A 17,114-nucleotide genomic window follows, 5' to 3' on the forward strand; every position below is an offset into this window, starting at 1 on the left:
ATGACTGCTGAAGCCATAGCATATGAGTCATAGTTTTCAATTATTGCTGTTCCCTTCTATCAGTATAGAAGTGGTTCATCACAGAACAAGGGTGACCAGTCAGAACAAATTTGTACCGATTCCAAGCAATTGTTCTCTCTGAGGGGACAAGTGGACCAAACCACCCCGTAAAAATGTCTACCACAGCATAACAGAGACACCCGATGTCCTCACTATAGGTTCAAGGGTTCAGGTTTTGCTTTCAGTCTGTCCCTTGTCTGTATTAGAGAATCAGCTCTCTCCCTCTCTACTTTAAACTGCTCAGTTCATCCATCCATCCCTCTCCTCACCTTGTAATTCTCCACTCTTGCTGTAGAGCTCTCGCCTCTGTTCTCTCAGGTAGGCACTCATGCTGATGGCATGGGATGATGATTCAAACCTGCAAAAGGTTCAACAAGGGGGAACAACATATCAGCATAATACTCAAAGGTGTGAAAATGAGACACATACATGGAATTTAAATCCAGAATTTCATACATAAAAACACATTTTGTGAAGTTAGTAGTAACTGTTGCTGTAAACTACCTGACAAGACTACAGATGAACGGAAGGTAAAACTATTCTGATTTTCCTTAATAACTGGCATATAGTGTTACAACTGTGGGTTAAGTACCTGTGAGCTAAGCTTCAATGTGCTGTAAGCGGTCAGCATCAGACCATTTTTTCTAATCTTGGCTTTGTATGATATTATTGAGAAGGGATATCCTTAACGCTGCAATAGGGAGCCAATCAGAGGACAGATTTTTTTTTAAAGGGACTTTGACCTTAAGTGAGTTAAAACAGCTTATTTCATAATAGATGAGTGCAGCAAGACCCAGTAAAAGACAAATAATAATTCTTTTGAAGAATAATAATTCTTTAGGTATAATCCAACTAGAAAAATATGAAGCTGGAAATGGGCATTGTAGATCCCCTTTAATTAGTTGAGAAATATATGACTGATTAATGGTTAGCTAAGGACCCTTCACATAAAAACATGCTAAGAGCTTGATATGGCTCCTCTGTTATTCTCAGTGCACTGCTAATAGGAAGAAACACACTGCTCTACAAGTACAGTTAAGAATAGCTGGTCTCAAAGTATAATTCAACAGATTTTAAGCTACATAGATCATTAGACTCTGGTGTTTTATTTTTTGTGTTTCACGTGCTTTTCTTTCTTGCCTATTTTTTCAAACTTGGATTAACACAAACATTAGAGAAAGTAATGTGATCCTTACTTGAAGAGCGACTGCTTGGCACGCTGTGGCTTTTTCTTTGCAAAAAAGGCAGCAAACTCACTGCCAGTGCTCGCATAGGAGTGCTGAGCTGAGGGCTCCGTAGCACTGCGGCTGTTCTTCACATCCAAATACTCCATAAGCAGAACCTAAGCAATACAAAAAACAATGGGTGAAAAATCTGAAGAAACAGTTTTTAAGAACTAAAAATTGTTTCTAATGCAGGGGAAATATATTTAAGTCAATCTAATCACAAGGTAAATGTAGCCAAAATGCGTGGTACACAAAAACAAAGAACTGGAGGAACATTTTGCAAATAATTAGCGACAGGACAGTAACATGATTGGGTATATAAAGAACATCTTAGAGAGATTAGAGAGAGAGAGAGATTCTCAGAAGTAATGAGGGCCAGAGGTTCACCAATATGCAAAAATTACAAATAGTGGTGAAGACGTTGAATATCTCATCATTTACGTTACATAATCTCATCAAAAGGTTCCGAGAATATGGAAGAAATATATGTATGCAAAGCCTAAAATCAATACTGGATCTTCAGGCCCTCAGGCGGCGCTGCACTAAAGACAGACATGTTATGGAAATCATTGCATGGGCCATCCACAAGGTTAAAATGTTATCATGGAAAGAAGATGCCAGCAAGTTAACACTAAACGACGTACTGCATCTATTACAAAAGCGTGGCAGTGTAGAGGAGTCCAGCTGCTGAACTTGCCTGTTTTCAGGTCAACTGAATTTTCAGCAACTAAAAACTTTTGGTTTATCATTAATAATAAAACAAAGAAGAAATAGGAATGTTGAGCAACTTTGTCAGATAACAATAAAATACACTCCTCTCTAAAAAGTCCAGCAACTGGTCTCAATTCACAAGTTAAATTTTGCTACACAGCAGTACACACAGCTTGTCCCAACTTTTTTGAGGCAAGTTGCTGCCATCAAATTCTAAATAAATACCGGTAATATTTGGTATAATCGGTAATCGGTATTTTCTTATTTTTCTAAGTTCCAATAAAATCATTGCATTCTATTTTTTACTTACATTTTACATAGAAAGTGACTTTCTATTTTTTTAAAGTTATAAAGCTCCAATCATGTCACTTTAGAGTAAATATTTTAGTGTTTTCTTTTAGTCGGTCAGCAGAAATAATGCAGTAAGAATCACAACCAATTATTAACTTTTAAAATATTTTCATTATTTACATTTTTTAACATTTTTTCTGCTGTACAAAAAAAGTACAAGCAGTGCACAAGTTAAACATCTATTTCGAGGGGCTGTTTCTTAGTAACAGTAAAAATGAGATGTGATAATAAAATGTACAGTTATATAACAATAATGCAAACTCATCTTGAGGAGTCTTTCTGAATAAATGTTTTTTTTTTTTTTTTTTAAATGTCACAAAGTCACCTGTATCATGTTTTAATGTAAAATGACGAAACTCCTTTTTTTGTTGTTCTTATATGTATACCATTTATATGCTTTATCTTAATACTACCTAAACTCTGATATGGTAACATGAAGTCCTTAGGCTTACTAATGACTCACAATCGTATCCTTGGAGCTTGACCCTCCTGCTCAGTTCTGTTGTCAGATTATTCATGTAGGGCTTTTTTTATATCCTAAGGTCTTTGTACAGCAGGTGTCTTTATTGATAATAGGAAAAAGAAAACAGCCTCATTGTCATGTCTAGTTTGGTTATAAAAAATGACTTCAAAAACTTGTGAGTTTGATATAAACTTTTTGGATAATTTGGGTTTTCATAGCCAGACTTACAGAAAGATCACATGCTGCTACATGCTGTCCACGTGACTTTGCTTTTGTCTCTTTTTTTTTTTTTGATTTCTTATTTAATTTTTATATAGCTTTATATGACTGTTGATCTATTCACTTTTGAAACTGCCCTAAATTTCACTGTACATGTTACAGTGACACTAAATATGTTTCTATTCCATTTTATATCCTATTCTAGTACTGCTGCTCAATGAAGAGCTTTAAAGCAAAGCTTTATTGCAAAAAAAAATAACCAATGTAGATTTGTTTGTTGTTGGGTTTTTTCCCTTTGATTTCTTGACAGTTCTTGTGGCAGCTGTGGAGAAACATCTATTTTCTAGAATACTATTATTTTTGGTTGAATAAACCCACAAACATTTTGGTGACTCATGCGTTCATATCACATCTGATGGGAAATTGAAACTTTAGATGACTTTTTTTTTGCAGATAGAGTCTGCTAAAAAAAAAAACTAAACAAAACAAAAAAGGGCTGGTATAAACTTTATATTTTTTTATATTTTTTGTGGCCTTCAGCATAAACGTGCATCACAAATAATTATGAAGAACAGACCTCTGGACAGAAGGCAGCCAACGACATGACTGGGTACTATTGATGACTGCCGAAAAAAGTCTTGTCATCTATTTCTCTGATCTGTCTGCGTGATCCATGGTGAGATCTATCAACGTCTTATCATGCTTCATAAAAATCTTATCAATTTCTAACAATAGTCCAGAACAAGCACACTGAAACACTGGCCAGACTCAGAAAGTTCACTTCCTCTCCTTTATCATTCTATCTGCACATTCCCTCTGTTTCTTTCATTGTCTCATTTTTCAAAATCTCTTAGGGCGTCATCTCTCATTTCTCACATTTCTATTTTTTCTCTGTTGCTCTCTCTACCTCATCTTTTCCTTTCTCTCTCACCCTTCTTCATTTCTCTCTCTCTCTGTGAATACATATGTTCTAAAATAGCTTCCCATATCTAATAGCTTCATAATTTAGAAGGGCCATTTAGCCTGTGTGTGTCTAATTCTGAGACGCAGTGTGGGTCAGCCCAGAATGGGACAGGAGTAATGGCTGAGCAGATGGAGATCCATCCCAACCATAATGATGTAATTAACACTGCGGAGAGCACCCCTCCCATCAAGCACGGGAAAGCCTTCAGTCGCTAAAAGTCATATTAATCCAAGTGCACATCCATGGAAATATGATGTGGATCGCATCATCTCAGGTAAAATCTTGTGTTAGATTTAGTTAAATGCAGATGTTTTACTGGAAATTTTTTAAAATGCCTTTTAAGCCAAAATGGACCCAAAATGAAAAGGACCCAAAAATCTTTTATAACTTACAACCTATAAATTAAACAAGACTGAAAATATGGCTTTCGTCACAGACACTCATGTAAATACACAAGCTAACTGTTCTCGCCAACACACTTCCCCTGATCACATACAGAGCTGGAAAACATATTACACACGCCCTCTCCAACTGGCAACAACAGAGCGACCACTTGCCACTAGCCTCATGCTGCAGCTAATCCTATCAGTGTATTAATTACTAATGATGAGCTGATGGAGCGAAACCCCGACTTGCTTGCAAGCTAACACCCAAGCAGACTTAATGAAATGCCAGCGCTGGGCTGATGAAGGGGCTCCGACCCTACTTAAATTGCATTAGCCCAGAGACAGAGTGAACTTTGGAGGCAATTAACTGGACTGTTAGGACAGAGAGAAAGATAGAGGCAGAGAGGGATGGGAGGTGGAAAGCAACACCGAACGGGAGAAGAAAAGAAGGGGAGATAACGGTGCAAAAGAGCTGTGGAAAATAGAAAGAGCAAAGGATTATAGGTGGAAGTGAAAACTGAACAGAATGCTAATCGGAAAAAGGAGATAAAGAAAATGAGGAGAAAGACCCAGAGAGAATACAAGTACTTAGGTAACTAGTTAGTATTTGCTGATTTAACACCTTTGAGTGAAGTTTACAAAGAGAGTTTGCTGCTTAAGAAATCTCTGCCAAAGTGGTAAATGGCCTGTATTTATATAGCGCTTTTACTAGTCCCTAAGGACCCCAAAGCGCTTTACATATCCAGTCATCCACCCATTCACACACACATTCACACACTGGTGATGGCAAGCTACATTGTAGCTACAGCCACCCTGGGGCGCACTGACAGAGGCGAGGCTGCCGGACACTGGCGCCACCGGGCCCTCTGACCACCACCAGTAGGCAACGGGTGAAGTGTCTTGCCCAAGGACACAACGACCGAGACTGTCCAAGCCGGGGCTCGAACCGGCAACCTTCCGATTACAAGGCGAACTCCCAACTCTTGAGCCACGATCGCCCCGCCAAAGATCCTCTGCAAAGTATGCTACAGAGTTGTTAACTTACAAAAGTTCTTCACATCAAATGTTCAAATTATTTATTTATCCATTAGGGAGATGGCTCATTGATGAAGATTTCATTGCTCCTAACAAAGTTACTTTGTCGTAAAGCCAAACCAATGAAAATGTGTTTTAATTTGTAGTGGTGGTAACTAAATACATCTTACTCTTACTCTACAGTGTGAAAACTAATTAGAAAGAAAAACAGAACAGTTTAAGAGGCCGATGAATTCATCCTTGTCGCTTGTCAAGAGCGTTTCAGTTTGGTTTCGAGTTATAAAATGACAAGCAAGTTATTTCTTAATGCCACGGATCTCAACTTTAGCAATCTACATATCATATAAGCAAACTACAATCAGTCATGCCATGCTGTCCAGAGTCTGTTGAACACAAACAAGGCACAACCTAGTTGCTTAGCACTGACTGTTCCAAATATAGCATTCATGCATGCAAACTTAGAGCCCAATCTCAGTGTGTGAGGATGGTACCAACATTAATCACGAATGAAATGTTGCAGGTGGCAATAGTTTTGGCCTGTTACCTGTCTCCCACTAATACTGTTTAATGTGCTGTAGCATTTCATCTTATTCCAAGATAACAACCCTGCAATCTAAATTCATCTCTGATATTTGTTGTAATACCAAAAAGTAATCCCTCCTATCAATGCAAGCAAGCACACTCAGCAAACTTGCAAAACTACTCCTAAGACCTGGATATATTGTACTTGTCTCAATCCTACGACCATGGCAATCTTATCGTCAGCTTTTCTTTCTCCCTCTTACCCTTCAGGTCAAGAACCTGAAATCCTATTAAAGCTGCTATTACTGCAGGCACAGATTCTCTTACTGTCACATGCTTTTTACCAAACAGCTCCTCTGTGAAGCACACAACAACGGAATACTGAAAATAAGGAACTATATTACAACCGACATTGGTGAAAGTATATTTAAAAGAGGAACAGCAATAAATAGGGATTTGGAAAAGCACAGGATGATTATGTGGAGATAGAGGGACATGGAATCATAAAAAAAAAAACCCAGGGAAACAACAAAAACCAAGGCAAATGCAGTTGCACGTGATATAAAATACAGGTCCTTCAGAGTCAGCTCAGGAATGATCAGCACTGTGACTGCAGTTGCCAAATCAAAGAGAAGGCTCAGTATTTCCATAGCAATGCAAAAACTCGTGAGACATTCATTCACTATTATTCAGAATGGCCACAAAGTCCATTCCATTTGGCAACCTACATTCCTGTATTTTCCTAATCTCTTATTAAACCAAGGTCACGCACACACACACACACGCACCAAAAACAGCATGTCTACAAATGGTCTGCTGAATTGGTAGTACTAATAGAGAAACAAGAATTCCTGGGAATATACAAAAAAATAATGCTACAAAGCTCTCTTAGCACTTTAAATACTGGCAACAGCTGGTACCACATGGAAGAAACTCACATCTTTCAACATCTCCTGTTGTTTAAACAGCTCAGGTGAAGAATCAGCCAAATAAATATTACAGCAACATCTTGCTATGAGTTTAGCTGGATGCCAATTATATTAGTCCAATGGACTTTCACTTTGACTTCCAATTAAAGAGATGAGAGTGAGAGAGATGATGGAACACACACTTTGAATTCCATTAAAAAAAAAAAACAAAAAAAAAAAACTTAGATTCATGGGAAAATCCATGAAACAGAAACAGGGAGGCTTTGACTAATGGGTCTTCACAGCAAATAAGACTAAGCCTACAACTTCCTGTGACTGGAGTGTATGTTTGTGTGTTTGAGTGGGTAAACATGCCAAACACTTCTAAAGAGATGACAAAAAATAATAATATTAATAATAACAATAATTTTGCCAGCGCTTTTTAACCAAGATGCAAGATGTTTGGTACTTGAGTAGATTGGACTGATTTAGTTTGGGATGAGACTCAATGTGCTGAGTGCTAAGTTAAATTAAAAAGAAGGGAACCTTAATGGAAGTCAGCCTTTGTTATTCATTTCCAGCACTCCCATGTATTTCTTCCTAACTGAAGTGTCCTGATGTCACCTTTTATGCTTGGAGGAAGTGTATACTCATCTTCTGTTCTGTCCATTAGGGCCCTAACAGCTCAGCAATCAGTTCAATTATGGAAGCATCATTCACATTTTTGCAGGTGAGCACTAGTCATTGTGTAAACTAAGCAGTCAATTGGCTAAATTTAAAGGAATAAATATCACTTCATTCTCTCTCCTTGTTTCCACCTTCCTCCTCTTATTAAGTAATCTTAAAGCAGCTGAGAGAACAATCTCAGCACTTTGTTTCTCTTTTCAAGTCTTTATTGAAATCGGCTGTCTCCCACTAAATCCCTTGGCTAGTGTCTTGTCACAAAACATTGACTGATATCCCTTGCTGCCAGTTTGAAGTTAAAGCCCAAAGTGTCCTTGGCCGTCAAAGAAAAGGGTTCTGTATACACCCGGTATTGATTGTGTTCCAGAAACTTCAATAACCTTCACAAGTTCTGACAGAGCTTCAGCCACAACTACTCTCTCAGTGCTGAACTCTTGCTAAGCAGCAGGAGTTCCCACCTGGAGGGGCTGCATCTAGTCAATCTTTTGAAGGCTATCTTGTTGACAGAGGAAAGGGAGGTGTGTCTGAATGTTCACTGAAACCCTTTTTACTCGTCTGTGTCCTTGCTGTGTCCTCAACATTTTTTTTGAAATGTAACAAACACTTTAAGTGTATTTATGCTATAAACAATAAATGTGTTTTATTCTCTTTTAAGAGATATTCAGAACAGCAGTGAATACATCAAAAGGATGAAGATTAATGGACATTATAGCTGAGCATATGCATCAGCAATGACATCGGCTGGTCTGACTGCTATCTTGAACAGGGAGCTAGATATTTTTGAATAATGGATCAAAACAAACTGATACTTAGCACATCCACAGTAAAAAAGTATGGTACTCAGTTAAAGCTATGACATGAGACAGTAATACCATATAAACATACCAGCCATCCAGCAAGTAAAGGAAACCAAGCTCTTGGGCATTATCCTATACAACAAACCGCCTTGGTCTACACTCTACAATATGGCAGATATTGTATTTTATTGCATAATTTTCAAATGTCACTTATTTCTTCTTAGGATATCTCAGACTTTTCATCATCTGTTGAAAATGGATGGTTAATTGAACCTGTTCTGAATGTACTTGTGGTTCTTTACACCACGAGAATGGTAAAAACTGTAGTTTTTTATAGATTAATATGAAATGGCCTTGCTGGCCCAGTGTAATTGAGATTTATGTGGCTCATGAATTAAAATGAGCCTGACTAGATTAAGTGAAGAATTCCTTTCATTTTAAATATAGAGTTAAAACATACTGCTTATATGTGACTTATTGGTTATATTCTACTAAACTAAAAGCAACTTCGCTACATATATTAGTATGCTATGTACGTGTACTGTACACATAAAATATCTTGATCTTGAAGAGGTGGACAACTGTAATAACTCCATATGAGACACCCTTTATTCAAAAGATTATTCACACATATCGTATAACCATCAACAACTAAAGACAATTATTGCTAAAACATATGTCATACGTCAATGTTCAGTGATTTTTTACGTATCTGGATTATGTGTGTGTGTGTGTGTGTGTGTGTGTGTGTGTGTGTGTGTGTGTGTGTGTGTGTGTGTGCGCGCGTCTATTGGGAGGGGGGTCCACAGACATGGTAGACTTCCCTCCACTCCGCAATATGTAAATATTACAGTCTTTGGAGGCCAGAACAAATGTGACACATTGATTAAAATGTTGGGTGAGAACAACATAGCGATGTCTCTGCTTCATATTTAATTAAAGGAGCTTATTGTCTTCTGGCTCCTCTCTGGCAATTCACTTCTACTCATTTTCACTCTGTTGATGGGCTGATTTCGTACAATGCATATTTAAGCCACTTGTGTGTTCATATTTTTTTTTGATACAAACAAAACAAACCCCTTTTATTATTCAATAGCACAAAAAAGGATTAATTCATGAAGCAGATATGGATCAAGCTCTCTCTTCCTAACCAAAATACCCAGGCAAATAATCAGGAACACAAGAACAAAAGAAAATAGTAGAAAACTCTGTAGGAAATTCATGGAAGCAAGATATCCTAAGCACTCTGAGAAGTAAGAGTATTACAGGGAGGGAGGATTTAAGAAAATATAGCATGAGGCAGGAAAAAGCAATCGTATTAAAGTTTCCTTTTTTAATATTTCAATCATTATTTAGAGCAACATAAAAAAACTTCAGTCCACCCTTGTAGTAAATTTACCTTTTGCTTTAGTAGAAAATATTAATAGCTTGTGTTCCCTTGTGAAGTTTCAATAGTCTAGGAATCAGTTCTTTGGGAAGACTAATGGTGAACATCCATATTTTCAAATACAGTCTCAAACATCCTTGTGTGCAGAGAGGAAACCACTCATTAAAAGTATTATTTGCACTCTGGTCACACACCAGAGGAGACAATGGTTTCAGCAAGCAGTCACACAATCAAAAATCCTTGTAGTATGTGTAAATGGCAAGCTAATTAACAAACTTTTAGGCCTCAAACCCAACAGAAGACGAGGTCAAAGGGTAATGATGGACGCCACTAGCCAGACTGCTAAATATAGATTTAATAACATTCTCACTGGACAGTCTTGATTAAGAATGTACGTAAAGGTTTATGAACTGTGAGATTTTATGAACTATGCTATCCAATTACCTGGTAACGTATTGCTGCTTCCATCTAGGTCACAATTCTAATGAAAGTGATGGATTTTCTCCTTTGGTATATATAAAATGTTGTTTTGACTAAAATTTTAATTCAGACATCATCATATTAAACAGTCCAGGCCTGCTTAACTGTCTGATGTCGTAGTATATTTTCGATGTCAAAAGAGAAACTTGATAAATATGTATGGATATACCAAAATTCCAGTGCGTTATTTCTTTGACAAAACAGAGTGCTTTGAAGAAAAGCATCGTTTCTGGTGAAAAAAGACGGAAAAAATTGTCATGGATAGATAGCGAGTAGGAAGGGCATTTGGTGACATGTGCTTAGAAATGTAACTTCAGTGGCGGCGTAAATAATCAATAGATATACTTGCACACATTATACAGAGAGCCACTAGAAAAACTGCAAAGTGGCATTTAAAACACTCCTTCCAGCCTCAAAACTACTGATTACCATACAGTCTTTCATGCTTTGAATCAATACTTCCACACTGAAATAAACAACCAACAGAAGCATCTCAGGCTTTTCTGAACATGGATTAGGACCATTACATGCATCCTGACTTTAGAAATCTTGTTTACCCGCTCCCCATTCTAAGCCTACCGGGCCCCAGTCACACACTGATGAACGGAGTCTCTCTGCTAAGGCCTTGTAACTAGGTGCACCGTGTGTTTCTGTCAGCTCTTGCATCTGTCTACTGGTATGTCATGTGGAAAGGTCAACCTGGTTGCTCTCAAAGAGGGGAAAAAAATAACACCCAGCAAGAGGTTTCTGCCCATCAAACATGTGAACTGCAATAAGAGGCACAAGACAGGCTGGGATTCAAATAATTTAAGGGCAAAAGGATAAAGCATATTAGTAAAGCTAGTGGTAAAAGGTTTGGGTTTTAACAAGTCTCTCCTACTTCACTGATACCTTTGCAAATACTGAACTAACAAGATGCCTGAGTATTTCCTCACCTTTTAGTGGGGATTCTTCCTATTTGGACCCTTTAGCCTTCTGTCTTAATTTGTGTTATACAGTTGTGGATACTCATTAAAATGGCCAGAATCTTAAAATAATAAGGCCAGTGTATGTACTAGTACTGTAATGTGTGATGTCAGTGAGAGAGGATATCCTTAATATGGGCATCTCAGGCACACAGCTGTGACTGACAGCACATAGACCCCTCCCATCTCCTGTTTTGTTTTTGAGGGGCAGTCAATCACATCAAAGTTCTGCAGTAGTACTTTTTAGGAAGCCCCACTTTAAAACCTGATAAAGATTCACGTTGCACAATTGTTATCAATCGATCAACAAACTACCATTCATTTACATCTAAAAATAGTTAACTATATTAATTCAAGTTGGTATCATATCTGTGTCCAACCGTTCAGGGACTCATGCCAGCAGTTTGGCCCAACTCTATGGTGCGAGAACTACTAGCTTCAAGAAAGCAGGTGTGAAATAAACCAGCTTGTTTCAGCCCAGTATGTGATAAATAAGAATTATTTTGAGCTGTGAATCATTCAAAACAGTTCTAGTTGAGTTAGAGAATAAAAAATATGGAGCTAGTCAGCACACAAAATTTGAAAGTATTACTTTTAGGTGGCCTATTCTGCAGCGGAACATTAAATGGAACATTAAATAAGAGTTAAAGTATTTATGCAAAACTAAAGAGAAACAAACTCGAGTGAAATGCATAATGAGTGACTAACATAAAGCTCACAACTAAAGTCTGGCTGGTGCTGAGAAGGCTCCTGCCCCTTTGTGGGTCTTAAGGCGTGAGATAAGAACTGGCTCAGTATCTAATAAAATTTAACAGAGCCACTATGGGAGCAGTAGGAATTTAATTTCTCTCATTGCTGATATGTGACTCTCTAAGACAGAGTGGGCTAAACGAAGGGGGTGAAAGTGAGTGTGGGAGTTGCGAGAGAGAAAAAGAAAGCCAGATAATGAGATTAAGGAGGAAATTACAAAGAGCAAGAGGGGTATGCACAAGGTATTGGGAAATTGAGAGACTGTAATACAGAGGCAACAGGAATGAAGCTGAAGGAAAGAGGAAGGGAAATGGAAATGCAGGATCATAGAGAAAGACGAATGAACATGCAGGGAAATGGCAAGGGGAAGGAGGGATGGACTACAGGCCTTTTTATTGATATAATCAGTCAGGAAATAATAACACGAGTGACTGAATAAGAAAACCTCATCTCACATAATGAGTATTCTAATCAAGAGATTACATTATCTCCCATCGCAGAGCCAGGGGACAGTGGAGGCCCTGGCAACTGGGTGTTGGCAGTGGTCGAATGCAAGTGAATGGTTTAATGTCTTATATAATGATGCTGGTAGAGCAGAGCAATTATAGTGCATGCCTATGCTGTTTCACACCCTAGAAACCCATACACACACCTAAACATGCCTTCATTTGTGCATCTATGCATGCCAGCTGGAAAAAGGACTAAAGTAATTGGAAGCAGAAGAGTGCGTGAGTTAGAAATAGATGGGTTTCCAATTTAGCATTCTGTCATTTTATTTATTTTTACATTTGTATGATCAGTAATGAAAGTAGCAGTAATATGTCCAATCAATTACAATGGCAACATTAAAGGCATCCAGGTAGACCCTTGGAGAAAGTTTCTTCCCTGTTTTTATAGATTCCACTCAAAAAAAACAAAACAAAACCTGCTGTGTTCATATTTTTTATATATGTATTCACACTGCATCTAAATAGATCCATGAGAACAGCCTATTAATATTAAAGAAGAAGCATCTCATCCACTCTAACAATATCAGATGCAGATAAGTACATGTGTAGTTATCTTTTGCAAAATCGGTCGGAAAAAATGTCATAAATATCAATCACCCAATCAAGGATGAAACACAATCAAGGTGCATCGGTGTGTTTTTTTACCCATTGTTAGGTATAAACACAAACTGGGACACAGACGCATGCCAACTGTCACAGATTTTCCTCTGAGAGTCACTATCGGGTCAACTGAACAGCTGCTCACCCCCCCTCATCCAATCAGACAGGAGCAAGGATCAAGAACCGAGCATAACTACACGCCAATTAAAGAACCTTAAATTAATCCAAGCAATCAAGCCTCCTCTGTATTTTTCTCTAGCTACTCCTTGCTGACAGACTGAATGCCATCCATCACATTGCTGCCTGTTTCTCTACTGATTAATTTACTATAAGTGAAAGTGCTACAAGATTGCTATAAGAAGGGGGTTGGGGGGGATAAATCTAGAGTGAACAAATCACTGTGGCACTGAATGAAAAATAAAAGCCTGAGGGTATGTTAGCGTGGGAAAAGAAAACAAACAGGTCCCATTTCTAAACAGATAAATAGCCCAATAATGGTTGTATACTTTAAGTTGTAACGGTACATGTAAGAGCCACTGTAGAAGGATAATATATCTCAGAATAAATTACAAATCTATTTTAATCTACTGGCCATAAAGACATGGTAAAGTTAAACTGTTTCATATTATTCAAGCTCCTCAGACAGATGACTAAAATATTCCTAATTATTCTGCATAGCTTCATTTTATTTACATCTGTTTTTGTACACTTCATTGTCAGATATCGACTGCATTTCTTTCATCATTGCTGTTGCCAACTAACCTGCAGTACAGTCTGGATCTTAGCAGAGACATCTGCTTGCTCGTACAGCTTGATGCCCTCTTCTTGGGCCTGCACCCCGATGTGTTTCAGGTGGGTAAGCACCACACTGTGAGCCTGGGCCACTGCCTTGAACTTATCGAACAAGAGCTCAAGCAGTTCCAGCAGAAGCCTGCAGAGGGAGCCAGACAGAGCAGAAAGGAAGAGAGGAAGAGAAGGGAAGGGGTCAGGAGAGTCAGGAGTAAATAGAGACACGGGGAGAGGATAGAAAGGAGAAAGTGAAGTACAATTACAAAAACTTCAAACAGCATTAAATGGTATATTTAATTGTTTTATTAAAAAATTAATCTGCAGTATAATGTTTATTTAATAAGCATTTCACAAGGATCTTTATTGTCTATACAGGCACTAAAATAGACAACCAGCATTACTTCAACTGGGCACTTTATTTGTTAGGAAAATGTATGTCTTCTGCAGTAAATCACATGACTTGAGATTTCCATGTAAGTAAAATAGAGAGCTACAGGTGTTCTAAGGCAGCTTGTCAAGGTTATAGAATTATTTCCTACCTTTGACAAACAATCCCCAAAAGTCAAAATACACAGATTTCCACCTGTGAAGACCACTCTGTCATGTTTGCTTAAGCTTCACAATTAAGAAAATCCATTAAAACTACTGCGGAACAGTGAAAGGTTTGATAATAGTATGATCCAGGTTTCAAATTATCTTTCTCTAGTATGACATTAAACAATACAAGTACAAGTACAACAAGCTACTGTGAGGAATGTATGCAAATGCTTTATAACATCAAGGGTGAAAAAAAGCTCATCTAAACTGTCCAAAACAGCAGAAAAATAACATATAGCTAATAACAGATAATCTACCCATGAAAAAGACCATTGAGACCACTTCAAATGACCAATATTCCAGGAAGCCGTTTTCATTTACAGTTTTCCATTTAACCGGGACTATAAAAAACAAAAAAAAACAAGTGAGCTTCCCAGCCTGGACTCAAATGAACAGGCACTCTCATTACTTCTAAATGGCTCTGACTGAAGAAGAGAGCACAGCCAAAACCAAACTGACCTTCCACTTGATCTGAGTGCTACAGCCTGGATGGTCTCATCTACACTAATGCTTTCATCCAGACTTTGCTACATCTAGTTTCTACACAAGGGCAAAGCTTTCAAGGTAAAGAGGGAACACAGGTTACATTAGTTGAGCGTGAATGGCTTCCTAGTGCAACCAAGCTAGGAAGTAGCAGTGTTAAAGTTAAATTTAATCACTATTTGTCTAACGTTGGTCTTTTGGTACTCTCCTCTGCCATTTAATTAAGTTTTATTCAATTGAAAGCAACAGAGAGATTTTGTTTTATTGCAATTTATTTCAGTATTTTGTAGCTTGTCCGTTTTTTGTAATGTTACCATCCTCAGAGTTTTGGGAAGCAGCCAAGATTTTCGGTGAAGGTATAAAGGAAATAGAGAGGCAAGATGCATGTTTCAATGGGGACCATTTTGGTTGGTTGTCTGTCACTACACCCACAGTAACACAAGCAAATGTTATTAATGGAGAGAAACAGAGGAACAAATAACTATGAGCTATAACTCCGTGACACAAAGACAGGGACCTTGAAATGCCAATGACTCTCATGTATAAACATGAAAGACTGACAACAAAACAGAAATGTAAGATAAATGATATATGATCACCAATCTCCAAAAATATAAGCATAAAAAAACTACATAATCATGCATACATGCATAAAGTTGGGCACCCAAAAGTTACGGCTCTGACTTTGACACTGCTTTTTTTGTTTAATCCCCAAGCACACTCTAACCACCCCGGCCCTTACACCCACAAACACACCTAGCTACGTGTAGACGGACAAACAAAGTGTAAACAGTCCTCCTCATTATCTCCCAGTGGAGTCCAACCTAATCCATATTGTCTGTTCTTTGAGACCACACTTCTCATTTCCTCTCCCGATCGAAGTTGACACACACGGCTGATGAAGAACCAGGAGAAATGGCAGGGAGCACACAAAGACGTAAAGTCCCCAGGACTGCATGTGTTTCATATTGGAAGGACAACAATAGTATCTAAATTAGATTACCATCAGGTTGGTGCTAAGTCACAGATAATTTAATTATTGTTAGAGGTCTAAAGAGTGTCAAAAGGCTCCTCTTGAGATATTAAATGTGCCAGGTTATCTCAGTCATCCTGCTGTCATAGACAAATGGACACACAGAGCAAAAGTTGATTCACGTGGAATCAGTCTTCCTCTAGATGATGGCAAGGACCACTAAATGGGAAAAATGAGTCCAAAAAAAGGTCCATCCTATGTTCACTGTGGTTTTCCTGTTTTGCTTTGTTTTGTTTGTTTTCTTAGTTTGAATTGAAAATACTGTTATTAATATTCTGTGTTTTATTGGAAAAAACATCCTCACTTTAAATCAGTTTTCTTAATTGTTTATTCAGATTTCATTTAGAATCTACTATGTAATATCAGTATCAGTATTCACTTTGTTTACCACTATCATCCCATCAGCAAATAATGATGGAAGAAGCTGATGTTTATTTGTTATGCCCAGTAAATCCTGCAGTCTTTTTATCTCTCATCCAGTAAGAGAAATTTGTATTGTTATTGTTATTTGAGACACTGAAACGAAGACTTGAAAAATAGAAGTTTTTGATTGTTTTTGTTGTTTTGTTTTGTTTGTTTGTTTGTTTGGTTGTTGTTGGTTGGTTGGGGTTATAACAGCAAACAATACACCAGCAGCCAGAGATCATACGTCCTCCAATCCACGAACACATGCACTGGCTATTAACTAGCTGTAATTTTAAACATAAGTATTGCAGTTAGCCCAGAAGCTCAAGAATCACTAAAACCTTAAGAAATATCATTGGATTAGGGTCATGACTTTGGTGCATGAAGACGGAAGCTATATGAAGATGATCTAGATGCAGGAGTTGTAAAGGAAAATAAACTTTCAGTGAGGTGGTCAGTGAGGATGTGAATGAGAACATAAACCTCCAAGAGCAAGCCACACACTGCTGTTTATGCTATTAAGCTCTTAAGTGTTGCCTGCTAGTCTGCTGTACTATAAAATATAGTGTGCAATATTCAAGACCATTGTTCTCTACAATTGGTACATTGGTTGGAGTTTCCATAGCAACAAGCATTGACTTTAAATTGAAGTGAGCATAGGGAAAACTAGGTGTGTACGCATCCAAATACAAACACACACACACAACCTCAAAGTGTTAAATGCTCACACACGTATACTCATGAAGGCAACTTAAAACAATCAGCAAGCAGCAGAACTGGAAACAAGCTA

At 37.8% G+C, this 17,114-nt stretch overlaps 1 protein-coding gene across 1 annotated transcript in view; it reads right to left on the minus strand.

Annotated features, from left to right (window-relative positions):
• The window catches only part of exoc4 (exocyst complex component 4), a 165,236-nt gene that overhangs the window by 135,969 nt on the left and 12,153 nt on the right, over nucleotides 1–17,114 (minus strand). The window contains exons 8-10 of the mRNA XM_085386021.1: nucleotides 13,780–13,948; nucleotides 1,257–1,402; nucleotides 330–418 (exon numbers count right to left, since the gene is read on the minus strand). Coding sequence (XP_085242147.1) covers nucleotides 330–418; nucleotides 1,257–1,402; nucleotides 13,780–13,948 — 404 coding nt within the window. The remainder of the gene's footprint in view (nucleotides 1–329; nucleotides 419–1,256; nucleotides 1,403–13,779; nucleotides 13,949–17,114) is intronic.

This window comes from Rhamphochromis longiceps, linkage group LG17 (assembly GCF_057381845.1).
Source record: "Rhamphochromis longiceps isolate RC_006_pf linkage group LG17, R_longiceps_female_GT1.1, whole genome shotgun sequence".
NCBI classification, from domain to species: domain Eukaryota; kingdom Metazoa; phylum Chordata; class Actinopteri; order Cichliformes; family Cichlidae; genus Rhamphochromis; species Rhamphochromis longiceps.